The following is a 25,071-nucleotide window of genomic DNA, read 5'->3' as shown; positions in this document are numbered from 1 at the left end:
TATCAAATATTCATTTAAAATGTTGAAAATATCTTTCAAATACGATCAAGAAAAATTAAATAGTATTCACATTCAAACGACAATATATGATAAAGATGCATCGTGGTAACTCGAACCCTGAACCTTCGGGCTGCTAATGCGGTGATTCTGCCATATGAATCATGCGGACTGGTAGGTCTATATACGAGCAGTTTATGTCATTAGTTACATTCAGTCTGGTTAATACTAAATTAAAATATTTTATCGACTATGTTTTTTTCTCTCTCTCTCAATTTTTCGATACCAGCGCATCGGAGGACCACATTTTAAGAATAGGATTTTAGTTGTCTTTTGTACACAGAATAAAATAAGACATTGTTAAAGTTGGTCTTCCGAGGCTCTTTATGTCAAAAAATGATTTGAATGCGGGAAAACCCCCTCGAAAATTGCAAATAGCCCGATGATGGAAAATTTACGGTCATTTCATGAACTATCCACTGGAATTAACAGACACATATTTTTCACAAACAAGTTTGTCTACATTATATATTTATGTTATAGATTGAATGTTTGTTTTCCAAAACTCATTTTTTAACATTTATTTTTCAATTTTAAAAACAGTCACCGTTAAGTCAAAATAGGCCTAAATGCACCATACCTCGTTAGCACATATTAACACTATTGAACATGTATCGTAACATCAATGTCTACAGATTATTTCATTTAGTTGGTAAATGGTCACGGTTAAAGGGTCAAAGGTCATTCTTGACCAGTTCTGAAAACAAAAGTATATGTAAAAAAAAAAAAAAAAAGAAAAGAAGAAAAAAAAAAAGAAGAAAAAAAAGAAGAAAAAAAAAAGAAGAAGAAAAAAGAATAGATAATAACGAAACCATAATTCTAATTCAAAATCGAGAAAACCAGTGCAAAATATGCACAAAAATAAGTCTGGGGAACCTTGAACGATATCTCATGAACCCCTTAAAATAGATTAAGATCATATTCGTACTTAAGATTAATATTAAACATCTAGATTTTGGAGGTTAACGTTCAAGGTTAATTGAAAGGGCAAAGGCCATGGAAAAAGAATTTTGAACAATCAGCATTTAATGAGCGTATTGACCTGTCGAATTGTACATTGCGTTTTATTGTACGCGATAGACTCCATTAATATTTTACATAAAGAAATATTCTTTCGAGAAAATATTGCATTTATGATTGCATTCTGTCATAATTAAATTATGATAATGAGTTACATTGATTTTAACGATAACAGTGTTAATGAACAAAATAAAAACATCATTAAATTCTATCTTTCATTTTTTTTATTCAGAAAACAATTAATGATATCGGTTGCTCTCTCCTATCTTATGTTGAAGAGTCAAAAACTCTCGTGATACATATACAATTTGTTGGTATTACTTGAAATATGTCTTGCTGCTCGCCGTATATCCGATATCATCCCCCGAGGTCCGCAAACAAATACTCCAATTTTTGACCTGTATTAAAGAAAAAAAAAAGATGATTTAGTACAAAATTAGGATTAACAAATGATTTATTCAAGTGTCCATGGAATTACAAAAAAAAAAATATTAAAAAATGTATAGGGGAACAATACTAAACGAAAACGTGACCTATGAGCAAAGAGAAACACGTACTTAATGGTGTTTGATGAGTATAACGTTTAATTTGGTGTAAAGGTAAGGAGACGCCAAAAGACTGGGTCATATGACGGTGTTGTGAAGGAGACAACAGCAGACTGAGTCATATGACGGTGTTGTGAAGGGGACAACAGCAGACTGGTTCATATGACGGTGTTGTGAAGGAGACACCAACAGACTGGGTCATATGACGGTGTTGTGAAGGAGACGCCAACAGCCTGCGGTCATATGACGGTGTTGTGAAGGAGACACCGACAGACTGGGTCATATGACGGTGTTGTGAAGGAGACGCCAACAGCCTGCGGTCATATGACGGTGTTGTGAAGGAGACACCAACAGACTGGGGCATATGACGGTGGTGTGAAGGAGACGCCAACAGACTGGGTCATATGACGGTGTTGTGAAGGGGACAACAGACTGGGTCATATGACGGTGTTGTGAAGGGGACAACAGACTGGGTCATATGACGGTGTTGTGAAGGAGACACCAACAGACTGGGTCATATGACGGTGTTGTGAAGGAGACACCAACAGACTGGGTCATATGACGGTGTTGTGAAGGAGACACCAACAGACTGGGTCATATGACGGTGTTGTGGAGGAGACACCAACAGACTGGGTCATATGACGGTGTTGTGAAGGATACACCAACAGACTGGGTCAGATGACGGTGTTGTGAAGGAGACGCCAACAGACTGGGTCATATGACGGTGTTGTGAAGGAGACACCAACAGACTGGGTCATATGACGGTGTTGTGAAGGAGACGCCAACAGACTCGGTCATATGACGGTGTTGTGAAGGAGACGCCGACATACTCGGTCATATGACGGTGTTGTGGAGGAGACACCGACAGACTGGGTCGTATGACGGTGTTGTGGAGGAGGCACCAACAGACTGGGTCATATGACGGTGTTGTGAAGGAGACGCCAACAGACTGGGTCATATGACGGTGTTGTGAAGGAGACACCGACAGACTGGGTCATATGACGGTGTTGTGACGGAGACGCCAACAGTTTGGGTCATATGACGGTGTTGTGAAGGAGACACCAACAGACTGGGTCATATGACGGTGTTGTGAAGGAGACGCCAACAGACTGGGTCATATGACGGTGTTGTGAAGGAGACACCAACAGACTGGGTTACCTGACGGAGTTGTGAAGGAGACACCAACAGACTGGGTTATCTGACGGTGTTGTGAAGGAGACACCAACAGACTGGGTCATATGACGGTGTTGTGAAGGAGACACCAACAGACTGGGTCATATGACGGTGTTATGAAGGAGACGCCAACAGACTCGGTCATATGACGGTGTTGTGAAGGAGACGCCAACATACTCGGTCATATGACGGTGTTGTGGAGGAGACACCGACAGACTGGGTCGTATGACGGTGTTGTGGAGGAGGAACCAACAGACTGGGTCATATGACGGTGTTGTGAAGGAGACACCAACAGACTGGGTCGTATGACGGTGTTGTGAAGTAGACACCAACAGACTGGGTCATATGACGGTGTTGTGAAGGAGACACCAACAGACTTGGTTCATATGACGGTGTTGTTAAGGAGACACAAACAGACTGGGTCATATGACGGTGTTGTGAAGGAGACACCAACAAACTGGGTCATATGACGGTGTTGAGAAGGAGACAACAGACTGGGTCATATGACGGTGATGTGAAGCAGACACCAACAGACTGGGTTCATATGACGGTGTTGTGAAGGAGACACCAACAGACTGGGTCATATGACGGTGTTGTGAAGGAGACACACACAGACTGGGTCATATGACGGTGTTATGAAGGAGATGCCAACAGACTGGGTCATATGACGGTGTTGTGAAGGAGACAACAGACTGGGTCATAGTACGGTGTTGTGAAGGAGACACCAACAGACTGGATCATATGACGGTGTTGTGAAGGAGATACCAACTGTTGGGGTCATATGACGGTGTTGTGAAGGAGACACCAACAGCCTGCAGTCATATGACGGTGTTGTGGAGGAGACACCAACAGACTGGGTCATATGACGGTGTTGTGAAGGAGACACAAACAACTGGGGTCATTTAAGCATTGAACTGTTACCAAATGGTAGTATACAGTCGATATGAATACAATTTGGGTGACAGATAAATAGAATGTCGCCCGTTACATGAAATATTTATCTGTCACCCAAATTGTATTCATATCGACTGTATACTACCATTTGGTAACAGTTCAATGCTTATATTTACATTCATAAAGATTTTTTATTTACTGTAGGTTATGACGCGTTTAAATTTGCCGCTTACCCTATCACTGACGTCATCAAGTTCAAATACCGGAACAGCGAAATTTCCAGAAGAAATGATATAGTCCCTCATGACGTTATTAATAGCAAACACATAAAGTGGTTTTTGCACAAATTTGGCTTTATTTTATATTTCATATACGTGTGTAGGTATCGTCAAATTGTTCATAATTACATCATTTCTAATTGTTTAAAATCGAAACCGTTTTTATGCGCAATGATGTACGATTAACATTTAGAAGTGATGCAGCGTTGAACGGGCATTGCACAGGACAGACTCGATTCCTCGGAAACACTTATGTTTCTGGTATTGACTGGATTTACGTTATTTTCAGAAGAATAACATCTCTTAATTCTTAAAGAAAGTTGTCTTGATAGTAGGTGAAAACGATTCCAAGGATATTTCGTTCGAAACAGATTCCAGTCTAACCGGTCACATCAGTGTCGCTAACTTAGCAGACGATTTTCAACTTCACAGGGGCTCGATTTTGTAAGGTAGGCCTTTGCTATCAGTGAATAATCACAAAAACTAAAATCCAGTAGGCATATACATACACAACCGGAAACTATGTCGATACTCCCGATTTTTTTTACAAGATTTTTTTTTTATAAATACTTGACTTTTAATGTTGTCGTGTCTTTCATTTCTGAAAATTTGGAAACGAGCCCCTGTGAGTGTGACGACATTGACAATTTGATAATTTCGTATAGATCAAGAATGGCGCTTATAGTAATTTCGTGTTGACTACATTTTTAGTATTATAAAATTATACTCTCATAACTTGTGATATTGCTTTATTTTTTTGTTGTGGCTTCTGTTAATAAATGCTAGCATTCGAAAGATCTCTAGGCCGAAAGTAACTGGCGACCATTGTTAAACCTACAACACCTGGAGCTCTAATATTCCTCCACTGACCGAATCACTGTAAATTGTAGTATACACTCTGATGAATACAATTTGGTTTACTAACGACATATAGACAAATGCAACACAGAATGTAAATATACGACGGTGTTGTGAAGGAGACGCCAACAGACTGGGTCATATGACGGTGTTGTGAAGGGGACAACAGACTGGGTCATATGACGGTGTTGTGAAGGGGACACCAACAGACTGGGTCACATGACGTGTTGTGAAGGGGACAACAGACTGGGTCATATGACGGTGTTGTGAAGGGGACAACAGACTGGGTCATATGACGGTGTTGTGAAGGGGACAACAACAGACTGGGTTAACTGACGGTGTTGTGAAGGAGACAACAACAGCCTGGGTCATATGACGGTGTTGTGAAGGAGACACCAACAGACTGGGTCATATGACGGTGTTGTGAAGGGGACACCAACAGACTGGGTCATATGACGGTGTTGTGGAGGAGACACCAACAGACTGGGTCATATGACGGTTGTAAAGGAGACACCAACAGTCATGGTCAGATGACGGTGTTGTGACGGAGACCCCAACAGACTGGGTCATATAACGGTGTTGTGGAGGAGACACCAACAGACTGGGTCATATGACGGTGTTGTGAAGGAGACACCAACAGAATGGGTCATATGACGGTGTTGTGAAGGAGACACCAACAGTTGGGGTCATATGACGGTGTTGTGAAGGAGACGCCAACAGACTGGGCCATATGACGGTGTTGTGAAGGAGACACCAACAGACTGGGTCATATGACGTGTTGTGAAAGGGACAACAGACTGGGTCATATGACGGTGTTGTGAAGGGGACAACAACAGACTGGGTTATCTGACTGTGATGTGAAGGAGACAACAACAGCCTGGGTCATATGACGTGTTGTGAAGGGGACAACAGACTGGGTCATATGACGGTGTTGTGAAGGGGACAACAACAGACTGGGTTATCTGACTGTGATGTGAAGGAGACAACAACAGACTGGGTCATATGACGGTGTTGTGAAGGAGACACCAACAGACTGGGTCATATGACGGTATTGTGAAGGAGACGCCAACAGACTGGGTCATATGACGGTGTTGTGAAGGAGACAACAACAGACTGGGTCATATGACGGTGTTGTGAAGGAGACGCCAACAGACTGGGTCATATGACGGTGTTGTGAAGGAGACGCCAACAGACTGGGTCATATGACGGTGTTGTGACGGAGACGCCAACAGACTGGGTCATATGACGGTGTTGTGAAGGACACACCAACAGTTGGGGTCATATGACGGTGTTGTGAAGGAGACACCAACAGACTGGGTCATATGGCGGTGTTGTGAAGGAGACACCAACAGACTGGGTTATCTGACTGTGATGTGAAGGAGACAACAACAGCCTGGGTCATATGACGTGTTGTGAAGGGGACAACAACAGACTGGGTTATCTGACTGTGATGTGAAGGAGACAACAACAGCCTGGGTCATATGACGTGTTGTGAAGGGGACAACAGACTGGGTCATATGACGGTGTTGTGAAGGGGACAACAACAGACTGGGTTATCTGACTGTGATGTGAAGGAGACAACAACAGCCTGGGTCATATACAGTGTAACGATGAAGGAGACACCAATATATCTAAAAGTCCAAAAAGAAAGAAAAGACATAAAAAAGGGGTTTTGGTTTGTTTACCGTCCTGTTAACAGCCATAATCATTTAAGGACGTGCCTTGTTTTGGAGGTGGTGGAAAACCACCGGCCTACGATCAGTACCAGGCAACTACCCGACATAGGTTTCAAACTCGCGACCAAGAGGTGGAGGGCTAGTGATTAAGTGTCGGGACACCTTATATATTAACCACTCTGCAAAGGTAAAGACACGAAAGAATGATAAGAGAAAAATATCTTCGTCCCAATTATGGTAGCAGTTCGATTGTAGTCTCTGCAATGTCGCTTTAGAAGAGGATATGACAGGAGACACCTGATTATGCAGGTGAGAACTTTTTAGTCGCCTCCTGACATCATTATTCAGTGGAATACAACAAGCCTTATTCTGGGGCTCTCGAATGTTCCTAAAAGGAAGACATAGAAGAATCCTTCCCCAACCCTGCGGGGGGTCTACAATAAGTCGTCTCTAACGACATGAAGTGATATATAATGCATGGGCAATTCCCAAAACTTACATCTCGTAAACATAAATGTGGTTTAATATCCAAGATCTTATAAACAAATGAAATACGCGACAAAGAACAAATCGCTTAGTTCCTGTGTTAAATATCACAGATCAACAGACATATTAACTTCTCCTGTAGCCGCTGGGGGTCTCGGTGTACAACAATTTACGGCGTCTGTTGCTAGGTGCTAAAACTGCCCCCTAGGACCATCATTACGACCATTTCTAGACAAGTGTCAGGCGTTAACTAGGAAATTAACTCCAATGCCGGACAGTCACATACAAATTAAGAAGGACATTGTCGCAATTATGTCCGCCAATTTTCCTGTAGATAATTACTTTCATTGCTAAGACGAAGCCACAAGGTGCGTTAGTGAACTTTTCCATTTGTAGAAATCATAAGAAGGAATTAATGACTAAATATCAAATCTAGAAGCAATAATAAGACGGGAAATGTTTAAGACAAGCGCCATTATTGAATATTTACTGTACGTAATTCAATATCAATTTCCCCGTCTATCATAAATCGAAATGAAAATAGCATTTGTATCTAGACAACAACCGCAGATTGTTTTCTATACAAGTGGACTAGTGCTTGTACCCAATGACCTCCAAGACTTTCGCAGAAAAAAAAACATGCCTAATAAAGCATGACGAAAGCGGATGTTCCCATGCAATACAGAATATGATGCCAACCTTGAATGCCGTTTCATGTAGCTATCCAGTGTTTGGTGCCAGACGGGTCTGCCAAATATTGTCCTACTAACGGCGAATCCGTCGCCGGCTTGTACCTGAAAAATCAAATATTGCATCATACCCTTTAAACAACTTGCTCGTATTTATGATTTTTCGCTTCGCCATGCATATCTCTCAGATACATTCGTAGTATTCATAGACAAAGAAACAGAATAAGTATCTAGTATTTTATAGTTATGATAATAGCGGTCACGTGAAGAAAAAAAAAAATTTAACGACCTCAAATCTTAGCGCAAAATCTAATTTAACGTATTAGTTCAGTAATCAATTGGCGTATAATTAATTAAAATAAATTTTAATCAAGGACAATTTCATTATCCAAGTCCTAATTCAACGCAACCTTTGAACCGCGAAGACCGTCAAGATAAGGCTATCGCTGAAATAATTACGGTTACACTAAACCGATGATTTTTATTCACATACATGTCTCACATAAAGTCCCTAGAAGAGAAAAGGACTTTTCGTCTGGTATGTTGGCTTGGTAAGTGTTTCTACTGCATGAAGCAACATTGATATATCTAGTTACGTTATTAATTATTACATAATGCGTTTGATTTATCCTTTACTATCCACACAATATATATTATGAATTATTATACCTTTACGTTTTTTTCTATATATAAAAGTAATGTGATAATTTGACTATCAGCCTCGAGAGGATTGCGCATGTGTTTCCAGGACTATCACACCGTGTGACAGTTCGAAAAAACTGTCACACGGCAAACTGTCACACGGCAAACTGTCACACGGCGAACTGTCACATCCCTGCTGTAACGTCGCCAGAACGTTTGAAAGACAAATCGACATGCAAGCGCTTAATTGACACAGATTGTTTGTTGTTGCAGACGGTAGCCTAACATTTTGTTTTCTCTCACGAAACTGTCAAACACGGATCAACACACACGTTTTCAAAACACCACAGACGTAGAGATCGAGTCATTATTAACGGACAGAGATAGCCAAAACACTAAAATGGTCATACAAACGTCTGTCAAGTTAGTGGAGGACTATCTACCAGATTATCATGCCAGCACAAACATATATAGGCCTATAGAGAAAAAAACCGTTAAGGTATAATAAAACAGTTATCAAATGGGGTAATTCGGCAATAGTAATTTTGTCAGCCCCTCATCAACAACGGTTGCCCTCGGGCTAAAGCCCTCGTGCAACAGTTGTTGCTTCGGGGCTGACAAAATCACTATCGCCCTCATACCCATTTGATAACTGTATACTATTGCACGGCTAAAATGACTATTTCACGGTCACGTGCGAACTATTGAACACCTGTGACGCTTCGGAATTTGGTCACGTGCGAACTATTGACCACCTATGACGTTTCAGTATTTATTCCTACACATTCAAGCGTCGAAGTCACTCAGATGTTAACAATGCCAGTCGACTGCTAAGCCTACAGGAAAGTGATTCTAAATGTGTTTTAGTGACTTTGTAATAAAACAGGTATATCATGGGTGTCTGCAATAGTCCAGAATATTGTACAGACGCCCATAATACAGTATATTTAATTTGTATACTATAGCGAAGGCAAACAATGTCGTGCAACTACGTCATAACAATAAATTCACACCTACCTGTCTCCATGGAGACGTCACATAAAATGATATCTCCAAAAAATCTGGAACATTTTCCTCATAACACTAAAAGAAAATAAAAAACAGACTACATTTTACGTAAATTATACACATGTAATTTATACCCACAGGGAATAATTGGTACCAATCGAATGTCATTGTTGTACACGAAGAAGCATTTTGCAAACATGGAGGCGCTTGGCGTGCTATGCTATCATAAGAACATTTCTGTAATTATTCCTCAAACTACATCATTGCACATCAATATGTCCTGCGCAAGCAAATACACGGACCAATTACGAGTTGTCGGTCGTAAAAAGCCAGATGATTATACAATAAAAATGAAGCGTTTCAATGTGTATCCTTCATGTGGCCATATTTTCACTAATGGCATATTTTATTATTGTCATTCCAAAGTACTCAAATGCAGCGTCTCCCGAACGTTTGTCTCCGATAAAGTTCCACGCGCATGATGCATTTATCGTTTATGCGCGCCATACATCATTTATGGAATAATTGTAGATGCATTAAAAGTCTAAATTATTGTCACTGTGCTTTTTTCTGATGTTTAAAACACGACAACACATAGAAATCTCAAGGTCGCCGAAATAAAAAAAAATGCACATCCATTGTAGAAATTATTTCAATTTCAATCAGGAAAATGCTTCAGACAACCAAACCGAGATATGCATGTGGGAGAACGTATATGTCTTAAGTTTAAGTATTTTTTCAGGGTTAGAAAATGATAAAAAAAATGCTTGAGTATATAATGCCATTAAGGTATCTAATTATAAATGTGTATCAGCTGGCTTTGAAGTTTAGAAATTAAGAATTTCAAATATTTGAAGGATGTTTGCTGAGATGGCAATATAATTCAAATTTCGCGTTTTTTTCGGGGAAATAATTCATGGAAAAAATTCCAATAAGTTGCCACAAAGAGAAAACAATGATAAGGAAATCAGAGTTATTTCCCTTGGTTTTGGGATATGTATGTTTTATATGGAGAATGGGCCCAGTCATTTTAGCAGGACGTAGAAATGCTCACGTGATTGTGAAGGCGGACGAATTCTTCTTCGAACAGAGATATACTCGTGGTATCTCGTACAACCCATACCAGGTACAGTCTCCGGCATCTCAAATAGGAATGTTTTTTGTTTCTAGAACAAGCAAAAAAAGCATTGATGAATATGAGATTGCAGGCGATATATTACACAGGGACTTGATAATTAGTTACAGTCTACATGTATTTGGACCTTCCCCTAGTGTGTATAGCACAATTTGAGACGTTTTGGGGGCTAGATTAAAAATCCGTAAACATGACACCCCCGGTGTTCATTTAATTATTGATGTAATTTTTTTTTTAGTTTCATTGGGGGTTTGCAAACTGTATGAATCCTTACAAAAGTTTGCAAACTAATTATTTTTTCATACCCCTATGAAACTAAAAAAAATATTGACATCAACGCTTATAATAAATTTTTGAAGTTGATTTTCAAAATTAAAACATGTTTTATGTACAATTGAACTGATCTTATAAGGGATTCTTTTTCACAAATCAATAGGCAATGTCAATGGCCGTATTGTGACGTCACATATTTCGATTCATTTTCGGTATTAAAATAAAAAGTCTCAGAATGTGATTTGATTTGAAGATATTTTATGTTATAAACAAATGGATCGGGCACAAGTTATTACAACTTAGAAAAGCCCTCTCCACAAATATATGTTACAGAAAGTGTGATAACGACACAAAATGGTTACATTGATTTATATAGAAAGATAGCAAATAGTTGGGAGGAGAAAGGACAGATGTAGAGATATCAGGGTGAGAAGATGAAAATTGCTACTTATAATAAATTTACTAAATCAAATGTTCATGAATAATGTACACAAATTATTAATTGTTAGGCCAGAGTAATAATAAATAATAATACGTGACACTATCTAGCTACACATTCAAAACATGTCACTTATCGATTGTTTCTAGTAAACACAATCCATGGAACATTCTCTTATGTCAAGCTTTTCCCTCAGAATGTGCTATACCCACTAGCAGAGGTCCAAATACATGTAGACTGTAACAAATTCTCAAGTCCCTGTGATATATTAGAGGTGATGTTATAGATTCAAAACACAAATACGGAACGATTTGTTATCTTTGAGAAGGAGAGATCGCATGAACAAGATGGCGCTGGTGTTATTGTCGTTAATAAAAATCAAACTCTAGAAGGACAGATTGATTCGCTTCCTGAACAACATATACATGATGTTAATTTTCTTCACCTAGACGAATCGTCTATGCTTTCATCTCTCTTACCTTAGATATTGTATCCAGCTAATAAACGGAGTAACACCTATACCACCTGCTATACATAGCGATACTGGATAATTGCCGATGTTTTCCGAAGGGCTGGCAAACGGTCCATCCACGTACACATCTATTTGAGGACTGCGAATGGCAAAATAGTCATAAAGTACCAAGCTCCATAGTTAGTGCTCTTAATATCTTACACAGGGATCTTATGAGGGCTTTTGGGGTCGTTAAAGGGCCCAATTCCCAACTGAAAATATTTCATATTTAAGCCAAATTCTCAAATTGTACAGTTTACTTATGAAAAAACTTTCCCAATTCACCAATTTTCTTCCCAAAATGAGACAAAAGGGTCCCATCCCAAACCAGTGCGAAAAAAGCCCTGTCATATCAATGTCACATACTGTGAATCTCTTTGATTTCGCGAATAATTTTATTTCGCGAACTTTCCTCTCCAGACATATTCGCGAATACATGATTTCACGAACTCTGATCTGGAAATAACGTTAAATTCGCGAAAAATGAGTTACACTGTATTTGAGTCATGTATCAGGCAAGATTATTGGTACGCTATCCAAAGACGTTAATTTCGTACATCATTTTCTGTGTACACGAGACAAAAAAATCACAATACTAGTAATAAAAAGTCTGACGTCATCCTTTTCTGTGCTCCCGAGACAACAAACATGTACAGTACTAAGGACAAACTAAATCAGACGTCATCATATTTCGTGTACACGAGGCAACAAACACTTGCTAAGGACACAAACTAAATTCTAGCGTCATCATTTTCTGTGGACACGAAACAAAAACAAAAAATATAAAAATACAAATTCTGACGTCAACATTTTCTGTGCTCCCGAGACAACAAACATGTACAGTACTAAGGACAAACTAAATCAGACGTCATCATATTTCGTGTACACGAGGCAACAAACACGTGCTAAGGACACAAACTAAATTCTAGCGTCATCATTTTCTGTGTTGGCGCCTTTTCATGATACGTCGCGGCTCTCGGTGACCGCCAGTTCGGCTTTAATTTGTACCAGTCTATGTAATTGTCCATGTATTCATGTAAATTGAGTAGAACCAAAACTAACCAGAGTGATTTTGTTGACATAAACAAATGAAGCTACATATCCGTCCAGACTCGTCCATCACCTGATTACAGTGTAAAGATATCTCGTATCGGCGGTTACTACTGCAGAACATGGACTTCCGCCGTACGCGCACACAGGGACATGCATCATGTGTACTAAATAGCCCTAATCTGACTGACTTTGATAACACCCTTAGAACAGATATCAGCCACAATGAGGCAAAAAGCCAGACAAAATATACAAATAGTTTCTATCGATAGAGACGAATAAGATCGATTTTCTCCTAGAGAAGAAACCATCTGTTTCAGTAAAAATGTTGTATTACGGTTGTTATTATTACATATATCATAAGATAGTATGGGACAAAGATTGGAAATACACATATCATATTCAAATGTTCTTTTTTATTGATATGAACGAAAATAAGTACTTTTAAAACATCCTTTTAAAACAACCTTTAACTAAAATAGGTCAGGCATGAACAACAACAACAACAACAACAACAAACGGAACGAAGTAGCAAAGAATATGAGGTAAGGTGTACTAATTGGACTACCGGAAGTGGAAAACAATGTGTGTTACCTTTTTGAGCTGATCGTGTCCGGAGAGATATTTGTTTCTTTCATCACGTGACTTTTAAGCTGACCTATAAAACAAAATCAAATGTTTACAAGAAACACACACTGCATTTCACTCATATACGTAAATAACATTCGAAGGGACCTTTAGCGAAGGTACAGAGTGTATTTTACAATAATTTTCTACAATTTCCTTGAATAAAAAACGAGTGAAATCTATCCACAACAGACTATCATTGTGACCATTATTTTGGTAGCATCCTTGAAGAACGTTTGTTCTGAAAGCATGATTATTATTTAAGTTAGTTTATTTTTTCAAATGTCCTTAAAATCACTATTGATTATTTTGCATAGTTGTTTCGTTTTGTAAACTGTCTGTCATGATCTTTCAAAATGTATTTGATTTATGACGAAATATGATTATAAAAGTTCACTCGAGACAATGGTTTGAGTTAACGCTGACCATTCACTAGTTACCAAATCACCTGTCCAGTCCCCTGAAGTCTTAACGTAAACTCGGAATAATCCATCTTCTTTTTCATTCTGTGTACAAAAAAATAAATAAAAATAGATAAAAATAAATAAATAAATAAAATAAAATAAAAAAAATATTTAACGAATATATTTACCATCGATAACAATGTTACTCATAAATTTTCTATCAACAATGTTCGGATAAGAACTCTACATCTACCAATTCAATTTATTAATATTTTGCCAAAATCCTAAGTGAAATTGTACGTATAGTAGCAATATTTTGTTTACTTACCATACAAACTGAAAACGGATGCCATTCCAGGGTTGAAATTTCCGGAATCGATAGATATACATACTTGGGAAACAAAAGTTTTATATCAGTAAAATAATGCTTTCTTTTATCAAAGCAGAACCAGAGAGAAATGAGTCCAAAGTCTCAGTCGTGGCTCATTAACGCTACCAACAACATTGGTAGAAATATCATGAGCCGTGTGTATTCAAATAGCTCTAAATTTACTTAACTCAATATTTTCTTTAAAAAATATTTTTATTATTGCAACTTCGAGTTTGATCTTTTGGATATGTACGTGAATAGTACCCATATAATCCTTAATTGCATTTCCGACTGGAAAAAATGTCAAGAATCCTCCAAATGTAACGCTCTAACTCACCAAATACGCTTCGTGCAAACTAAATATTTTGTTTGAAAAATCACGTTAAGTAATACAACTTTAATTTGATCTTTCAGATCTGTGACGTGAATAGTACCCATAATCCTTTGCATTTACGACTGGAAAATTCCATTAATCCTTAGATGCAACAAACACTCTAACTCATCATATACGCTTCATTCAATTCAGATTCAAACTATTGGGCCAATAGATGAATTAAAAACATCTCACAAATAAACATGTGTGTTTAAGGAAATCTAAATTATAGATGGCTTAAATTCTCGCGAGAAAAACTGATATCACCAGAAATACTTTTTGTCAAAAAAGCTGAATACTTCAACAAGTCTGACATTACCTGTCCCGGAGAGGATACAAAATGAGAGCTGTCTGTCCGTATGTCAAGGACGACGATGTCGTCTGCTATCAGACGCGCGTGCATGACGGTCATCTTTCGAGATCGTCGGATAAACCGGTATAAACAGTCGCACACGTAAACAGCAAGTGGTCCAATCAGCCATTTCCATGTCTAGATGTGAAAATAGTAACACAAATCATAAACGTTTTCTTTGATTTCAGAAAAACAATAATCTGCGAACACGGACGTACAAAATGGCGAATTACTATAGCTATATACATTTGCATAGAATTACCAATATTAGAAAGATTTTTTTTAATTATCTACGTTTTATGTAAATTGATCAAATACCTTACAGGTCTACCTACACTGCAACCAATATGATCGAACACCGGATGTTCCTCACACACACTTCCGGTTTCTGGTGAGTATTCCGGTTTTTGAAGTGAACTGTTACATCCGGGTGTGTGGCTTTGTGTGTTCGTCTGTTTTCTGATAGGTCCCCTGTGAAATTTAGAAATTTAGGGTAGTGCATCTGAAAAATTCGTCTCAGTTTAACATTTTTCTTGGTGAAACTAATCTACGAATGTGAAACACGGGCTATTCTTAACCAATTATAGACTCGCGCAATAAAATCACTGCCGAGCTCTACCGAGAATATTTACCTGAGAACTAGTAATTAATATGAGATTTCGTTAATTTAGTATATGAATATATATTTCTTACCTGATACCATGGACCATCAGAAGGACGAAAAACAGAGGGAAGAAAAATCGATGACTATACCAGAAGAAATTGTAATGATGAATTCTAAAACGAAAAAAGGAATATTCTCAACAATGTCAGAGACTCAAAATATCAGAATCTTTCAGGACAAACTCTAAATTTATCGATACAATTTATCTGTATCTTTAAGAGAAAGCACTTTCTTTCGTCTGTCACAAATTATGACGGATAATTAGTTAAATCAGAAATAAGTCATTATGGCTTATAAGTTTTTTAGATGAAGAAACTCAATGAATTTGGTCCTAATTAGTTAATGAATAGCATGCTTATCATAGTAATATCGGTCATTCGGTGCAATCTCTATAGATTTTATTATTACTCTCTGACACAATTAAGCGTATGTAACAAGAGGTCAAACAAGTATACAGCAATGTTACAATTATAACATGACAATGTGAGCAGATCATATGTATGGACATAATTATTCTTGTTTCTTTCTTTTCCGTATAATGAATTGTGAAAATCTGGGAAATATGAATGTAGTAGAATATTAATTGATAATAACTGATAAATACATATGTCGGTTTTGTTGGTGTAGAGCGGGGTACGGTTTTAATTATAGTACATCAACACTATGTTAGTACCACAAACTTGTATGTAACATACATTTCACGCTGGAACATACATTTCACACTGGGATCAGATATTAATTAAAATACATTGACACTTTACCAGTATCATAAAATTGTACGTGATATAAATCTACGTGTATAATCAAAACTGTATGTAAGATATTGAAAAGGTGTATCTTAATCAGATTAAATATGTATTCGAATGGCTCATGTTGGGTTTTTTTTACTCTGAAAAAGAGATATGTAAGGTCTCCGAACTGTACCGTATTTTTGTATATTACATTAATGATTCATACTTAAATGAAGTTTCCTCGGTAAATGGGTAAATCTTGAAATAGTCAGAATTATATAGATGTAGAAATTCGGGAACGCCCTTTATTACATAACAAAATGACAGGAATTAGGTAGATGTCGAGAGGAATTATGTACGGTAACACACTACAGTAGGACAGGCTGGCCATGACTTTTTTTGTTAAGCAAATAACTCCTGTATTATGATATGCATAAAAAATGAAAAAAAAATGTACACTATAATTGGTATATTCAGTATGAAGTAGTACATACAGGCTTCACATTTGTTAAAAGAAAAATTAATAAATTGGTTCCGGATTTTAAATTTCCGGATTTTCCGAAAGTGTGTTTAGTTTTGCCTTCAGCGAAAAATGGAAGCCCACCGAAAAGGTAAGATAGCAGGAAAACTTAATTTACAACATTTGTCAAAACAAGATTAATTCTGTCCTTGGGATAGAGATATTTAATTTCAAATAGGTTTCAGGAGAAAAATTGGGTAGAGAATTGTGTCATTTTGAGTCAAATATCATAATAATTTGCATTTTTTGAGCATTTTTTAAGCTGTTACCATGGTATTCACAGCTCTAAAAATCACAGAAAATATAAGTTTACTTATCCTTCAGAGCTGTATTAAAATTTCAAATGTTGTACAGATTACAAATATATATACTTCATAAGAAGTAATCTGTAGGGTTAACTGGCAATGTTTACATATCTAAAACATATGCCATATTTTTCAGAATTGGGCATTTATACTGTACACTGCTACCTAAATGTATGCTAATTAGGTTAATAATCAACCCCCGGGCGTGTCTAGTTTATAAAACACTAGTGACTTTATTATCATATACAGTAGTTCTGTTCTTTTATCTCTCAGCGGGGTCAAGATGCCGAACTCTCGTTAGCTTCACGATAAATTCTCGCGAGACTTCCTTCTTTATGTAATTTAGATAATTTAAGATACACGTGAATTAAGAAATATTGCAATTTATATTCACTACATCACGACGATTTCAATCAGTAAACTAAAAGTATTATTTTTATATGGTTTTCAAAATCCGAAAACTTTGGTTAACAGAATAACGTTTTACATTTCTTTTTCCAAAATTATCACTTTTTTTTGTACGCCTAAATTACATACTTTTGATAAACCTATCAAGCTGATCATATCACATGATTGCGAGGTTTGTTTTTTGTGAGACCATACTTTTAGAAAAGCTATATTTAAAATTGTGTTATCATATTTTTAAGTTGAAAACATCCACACCCAATTTTGTGGTACATGGGAAATTGGGGAGATGTCAATATTAAAGTGCGTGTGGTTGGACTCTGGGCAAAAGTGATAGAATCAGCTAGAAACAAACTTAGTGACAAACTGCATAAGATATCTAGAAATTATAATAAATGATTAAATTACATCAAAATATCTTTGACGAATGCAATATATTACATTTGTATGTATATGTTTTTGGAAATCAGGAATTTTCAAGTGTAAGATGGTTGAAAATCACTGTTTTCCATACTCTTAAAAATATGTTTGATATATTCTTAAAGGGGCCAACTACATAATTTATAAACAAGATTTGATATTGGAGAAATATCTACCAGATCTCCCTCCACGATTAGCTAATCTGCTTTGTAAATGTCAGAGATGTAATATCAAATAACCAATTTAATATGGTAGATGGAACAACATCCACAGGGAAAATATCACTTGTAATCTTTGCAACCAGAATGATATGGAGACGAGTTTCATTATTTATTTGACCGCAGTGACAAATATTGAAAAGAAGGATTTATTTCATTTTCACACTATTATTGAAGACCAACTGCTTTTGAAATTAATACTCTTTTAATTTTTGTAGAATATATAAGGAATTGACTTCACTTGTGTTTATTAAGTAAACAAGTAATCGACATGCCTATTTAATTTACGAGTAGGTATATATGTATATATATATGTATGTAATATGTATGTTTGTTTGTATGTGTGTCCTTTATGCAATATGATAAACTGTATGATTATGAGAATAAAATCCTTGCTATTTTCGTTGTTCTAACAGTCTTCAAACTTCAACAAAACATGGCGATATTTGTATATTCTAAATGAAGTAAAACATTTCGGAAAATATCAATAAATTAAACAAAATAAACAAATATAACAACCATGTGTGAAACACGTTAATTTTTTACGTGCTAAGAAATATTTCAAAAAACCAGCATACAGTACCCTTACCTGCTATACTTGGTACTGGACAAGACCATACAACACAGTGTGACAATCAGTAACACTCCCGTAACTCCAGGCACTGTATACAAATAAATTGTGGTATTTCTTTAACAAAACATATTTAAACATACACAAGTGAATTGCACTTTGAAACACGACAACATATTGCATTCTATAACTGTTTCTTTAGCTAGTGCTAAGATCAGCCGATATGGCAGATTCTCAATACGAATAAAGAGTGGCTAGGGAAAAAAAAAGGATAAACTATTACTTTATTTATTATTATAATGAGATACTTATTATAGGATCAATCGGTATGGCAGATTCTCAATACGAATTAAGAGTATTGGGGGGGAAAAGAAGGATATCTATTATGAGCATGAAATTATTTAATTACTAATTCAATTTAAAAAAACAAAACATGGCAGACTGCCACAATGCAGTGCCTACCTAGAGCGTCATAAAGTTGTAGTTGGATAACCCAACCTCCCAATTTTAGAAGTTTTAGAAAGCCAGGAAACGAACCGAGTATACCCTACGCCAGCCGATAAGGGGCGAATTTAGACAGAACTCAACCGTGCGACAAGGCAGCGGGAGCCCCAGCATGTAGAATGTGTGCTAAGTGGGACACAGAAACTGGACAGATCTGCCGAAATTCAGCGATCGATGTTCAGACGTGTCACCAGGACACACGCTCCATTCACATACAGTGTGAGCGAGCATTATATACCCCTACTGCGGCTGGCGTTCGAAAAAGGTGGTGTGTAGAATATTAAAATTATTATTTTTCTTTTGTTTTGCATATCAATGTTTATAAAATGGTATATTATATTTCTATTATGTATATTGCACAATATAAATCAAATAAATGTTAGATATGAAAATTTGAAAAAGTGTTATAGAATAAAATGTAACAAAACAAATAAAATAAAGTCATTCAAATTACCTCCCTTTAAAACTACAGTGCTTTGTTCCGTTTTTCAAATCAAAACCGTCATAGCTTCGATTAAGTTTTTTACGAAAGGCATACGACCATTTTGAATAATTTTAACGATAATAAAAATTGCTAGCGGTCTGTCACCAGACATGATAATTTAATACACGACTCGCAACGAGCGATAGACTGATATTGATTTTGCCTGGCCGACAGAAAAAAAAGTCACCACGGCACTGCGAGTTATCTCGCTTTGTTCACATACGACCGCTAGTTCGCGACCAGATCACTTCTGAAATATAAAGAGAGAAAGACTTACCTGTGCTAAGGATAATTAGAAAAGGGCTCTGTTGAAGACACAAAAACACGGAATTAATTATTTAAGACAAGATATTTGAATTGAACCTGAATCAAGTTGTTTGTGTCATATCACCTATCGTAAAATGTAGACTAGTACCTGTGTGCAGTGTACCTTCTAACAGTCTTAGCGACATAGTCATAACTTCTGTTATATAAAGACGGTACTTACAAAAAAACACGAAATGGCACCAACTTTATAGGAAATATATCTAATTAACACCAGCAACTGTTTCATAAATAAACAAATTAATTAATGAATTAATAAGTTAACACTAGACTATAATGGTCTTTCTCAGTGGTGTAGCATCTTTAAAAAGTAACCTCATGCAATTTAATTACCCACCTGTCCAGGGAAATGAATGCTGCATTAAGTTTTCTGTGGTTATAATCAAACTTGACCGAGTAATTCCTTGCATTTGATGTATGAGCCACGCAATGTACAACTGAAATAAGACACCAGTTTACATCAGGTATCTTACACTGACACGTCAGATAAAATATATTTCAGATCAGGTAAAAGTTATGATTGAGATAAAACAGAGCAAAGAAGATTGAAAATTGTCTCCTGGGGTGTGAAACCAAAATTATGTGTTCCTCGATTGTTTTTAAGCGTTTTTTTTTATTATATTGAGTTGTTTTAAGAAAGATAAAATCAAATAGTTATTTTTTAGTCGTAGCAATTTAAAACTGGAGCTATATACTTACCCACCAGTATTACTATAGAGTAAGCACATACTATATGGAATCCCTTCATTGCTGTGAATATCTGGTTAAGTGAACCCAGTTGAATCTGGAAAACGACAAATAAATAAATAAATAAATAACAAACAAACAAAAAAACTCGCACACACACACAAACTATGAAATATCCGAAATCCACATACATTATAATTAATTTATAGATATAACGGAACATCCGACTATCACCCTACCCTATCATCATTATTATTTTCGAAATCGTTTAAAAATCACTACTGAAGCCGTCTGTACCAGGCCTTTTATTATTAATAATTATATTTTTATGATTGATTTTTTTTTATAATCTTATCATATATTCTGAAACCCTGACATCTGACACCATCCGAGAAAGATGATGTATCACTTCATTCTGAAACTATTTGACAGGTACGCCTAACTGCATTCCGACACAACGTCATAAAGATACCTCATTGTGTTATGATAACACGTCAGAAATGTACCTTACCACATTATATTTACCATTGTATGGCACTGCCACTATATAACCCTACCAATTCAGTTGCGAGTTCACCAGCTTATGAACTGCCAATTGAAATTTGAATTTGAAAATTAAAAAAAAAAAAATCGCACGACAAATAAAAAATCGCAGATGGTAAATATAAGCATTGAACGGCTTTCAGTTGGCATTCATAGTCAATATGAATGCCAACTGGACAGAGGCAAATTCAACATGGAATTTGCCTCTGTCTAGTTGGCATTCATATTGACTATGAATGCCAACTGAAAGCCGTTCAATGCTTAACTGACACCACATCATAAGGACACCTTACCACATCCCGATACCACGTCAGAAGGACGCCTTACCACATTTTGACACCACGTCAGTAGGACACCTTACCACATCCCGATACCACGTCAGAAGGACGCCTTACCACATTTTGACACCACGTCAGTAGGATACCTTACCACACTCTGACACCATGCTTAAAGGACACCTTACCACATTTTGACACCTTCTCAGAATAGTTATGGTACTCCGACACACAGGTAGGATGATTAGGCCACAGTTGAGGCTGAGGACAGCTGCACTCCCCCGGGATATACACAACCAGGTCTGAAATATCATACTAGTGAATTGAAAGAGCATTATATGTAAAGACAGTTATTTTATTGAAACGCTCTTTTGTATTAATAACAAATATTCGAATTAATTTCCTTGAACACATTGTGACGATAGAGAAAAATATGTCTTTTAGAAAAAACAAAAAAAAAAATATGTGAAAGAAATTGTCTGGCATTTCGTTTTGTGTATGGAATATGTGTGCGTCAACACCATTTTACTTTATGATAATAAAAAGTTGATTTTTTATGTGGATAATCTTTTATTTCTAGCTCCATTTTAAGTACCGAGGAGACATAATAGACTCACCCCAAGTATACGGTGGATGTAGTAATATTCTAGACTGTATTTGTAGGTGTTGTACGTCATCCAGAAAAGAACGCTACACAGTGTCAGCCACAGAATCTGAAACGAATTACTCAGATCAGACGATGTTTCCTTCCTTTATTACACTTTACCAGTGAAATGTCAGTCAATAATCAACTTGATAAAAACTGATATCAACACTGCTAACATAAACACAGTGATGAAATAAGAAACTTATATTGATCACTTTTGTTTTTGACCAATCAAAACGGGTTATTTTATTCACTGCATTGAAACCCACCGATTGTTCGCTCCAGAGCAGTTACAGCCCCCCCCCCCCCCCCCCCCCCCCCCCACCACACACACAAAATACTTACTTTACATGTTTATCCAAGCAAAACTTACCATATTAGAGCAGAAACCAGTAAATTGCGTGCGAACGGGACTGTACGAGAGTTAGTTTAGTTCAATTCATATACGCCATGTTAAATAGAAATAAATTACCAAAAAAGATTTTTTGTTATAAAAGATGTTGAAATTCATCGCAAACATGTACATATAATAACACTTCAATTTACAAATTGTGTTTCTGCTAATACGACGTAAAACTAATCAAGAATATTTTATATATCTATATGCTATTCATTGAAGAACTAAAATAATATGCACAGTTACATATATATATGTACACGTCTATAGACAGCACATGCGCTGTCCGCGCATCTGAAATTCTAATCAAAATATTTCCATGTTTTTACGTATCGATAAGATACCTTACCAACTACACATGGTTTAATTATAAAGATACCTATGGTTGTGTGAACCTGGTGACCCGGTATCTGAGCCAATGAACGTTGAGAGCAGCAGACTCAGCCTTCAGTGTGATATGCATCAGGCATGTAGTGTATTCTCATCTACATACCACTTATAGTACTGTATATATTTTAACACACGGTGTTTGTTTACCTAGAGTCTAGTCAACAAAATTAATTCAAATTAACATCTTAGGTAGTAATTTAAATGCAAAATCAAAATTCTTTATTAAGCAGGATAGAATTAAATTTTTCATAAATTCACTTCACAAAATGAATATATGTATATATACATGTATATATAATATACCAAATCAATATCATCATGATATAAGGGTTATCAATATTTTTAGCTTATTCTAGTCATCTATCATACACACTCACAACATCACTGTACACCAATACAAAGAATGGATGCAGTTATGTTGAAAATTATAATATTATACAATAAATATTATCAAAATATCCTTAAAAATAAATTATCCATCTTTCTCATCTGTGAAAATTTGAATTTTCAATATCAATGTTTCAGACTCGTTTTATAGTATAGATATTTTACTTACCAAAATTGTGTACTTCAATCCATTATTACGACACCAATTCCGGACGTTACACATCATTTTCTGATTTGTTTTACCCTTGTTAGTGATTTTTGATAGAAAAACGCGAAAATATATCAATATAATAATATATTTGTACCAATTATACCGAAAAACCAGAATCTGAGTTCAAGCAGAGATATGAAACAAAGAAGACTGTTGTAGACATTGGAACAAAGACGACTAGACAAAAATAACTGCTACTTCCGGTAACGATGACTTTGGGTGAGTGTATGTGATGAATGGTCTACTACATGAAGTGAATCACTCGTACTACACACCAAGGAGGTATTCACACTCTTTAGTGCAACTGATGCTGACGTTTTTGACGTCAGAATTTGTCAGGAAATGAGTTATGGGTTTATTGTTTGATGTTAAGAGATATATGTAATACGATATACATGCAAGTATCTCATAAAGAAAGGAGGGGGAGGGGGGGGGGGGGGATTCGCAGTCTTTATTATATTTTAATCCGTGCCACAGCTTTCCATAGCCCAACGTTCGTCGAAGATTACACCCTTCTCGATACACCTTCTCTTGCTCATATCCCGACCATTAACATTCCTCCCCCTCACCCCCTACCCCTGCTTCCCCCTCGCACAAACACAAAACACATATTTCTAGCTTCATATCTCCCGGCCCTTTCTCCTATAATACCCCTCGCCCCAACATCATCCTATCTCTAGCCTCACCTTTACCTTCCCCAATACCCCCTCTCCCCCACAACACAATCCTATATTCTTCCTCATGATTTCACCTTTTTTGTATCACTTCTCCGGGTCCCTTTCCCCTATACCCCCTCCCCCGCCCCTACAAACCTTCCTTCCTTCATCTCCCCCTGTTGTCCATCCCCCCCCCCCCCCCTATTCTGAAATCCTAGCGTTGCTTCACCTAATCCCTTCCCCTCTTAAACATATTCTATTATATTACATGTATCATATTACCCCCACCCCCACCCATCCTATTCCTAATTCCTAATCTTACCCCCCCCCTCCCCCTCTATCCCTCACCTAGTCCCAGACCCCTTAATATTATAATTACCCTCACAATTCTTTTCCCATGCCCGAACTGACCACTCCCCCTTCCCCTCCCCTTGTCTCACTACTTAGCATGGCCCAAATATGTAATACAGAATATGCGTAATGAGAAATGAATATAAATGTATGAAATATCCTTGGCTGCATGTCAATTATAATTTAATAGCATATTATTGTTTTGCCATGTTTTTACTATAATTACATTTTTTCTTCTAAAACAAACACTTACGTCATAGTTGTATTGTTGTTATATGTATTGTATATTGTATGACTTTATAAAATCAAACAAGATCAAGATAAACGTTTCCCTGGATAATTTGTAACAACTTATCTACACCTCCAAACTTACATTTACATATTTAATGGCGACACAATGAAAACATGCATATTTCTACAATAATAAATATTCGTTGCTATCAAAATCTGTTGCTGGATTAAGACATTTTAATTGTTTCATCATAAGCGAATGCCATATGTTTGATCAGTAACACAAGTGTT

The 25,071-nt window shown here is 36.7% G+C and overlaps 1 protein-coding gene across 1 annotated transcript; it reads right to left on the bottom strand.

The window, feature by feature from the left end:
- Nucleotides 1-1,286: 1,286 nt before the first annotated feature.
- Nucleotides 1,287-15,570, bottom strand: LOC117326729 (NADPH oxidase 4-like). The gene is made up of 11 exons (XM_033883451.1): nucleotides 15,554-15,570; nucleotides 15,196-15,331; nucleotides 14,828-14,998; nucleotides 14,094-14,156; nucleotides 13,810-13,867; nucleotides 13,329-13,392; nucleotides 11,653-11,784; nucleotides 10,381-10,492; nucleotides 9,336-9,401; nucleotides 7,687-7,781; nucleotides 1,287-1,475 (listed from the first exon to the last, which is right to left on the bottom strand). Exons 1-11 carry the CDS (start codon nucleotides 15,568-15,570, stop codon nucleotides 1,358-1,360), a joined length of 1,032 nt encoding a protein of 343 aa, XP_033739342.1. The 3' UTR covers nucleotides 1,287-1,357.
- Nucleotides 15,571-25,071: the final 9,501 nt, after the last annotated feature.

This window comes from Pecten maximus, chromosome 5, assembly GCF_902652985.1.
Source record: "Pecten maximus chromosome 5, xPecMax1.1, whole genome shotgun sequence".
In the NCBI taxonomy this organism is placed as follows: Eukaryota; Metazoa; Mollusca; class Bivalvia; order Pectinida; family Pectinidae; genus Pecten; species Pecten maximus.
This window is presented reverse-complemented; position numbering and strand designations above follow the sequence as displayed.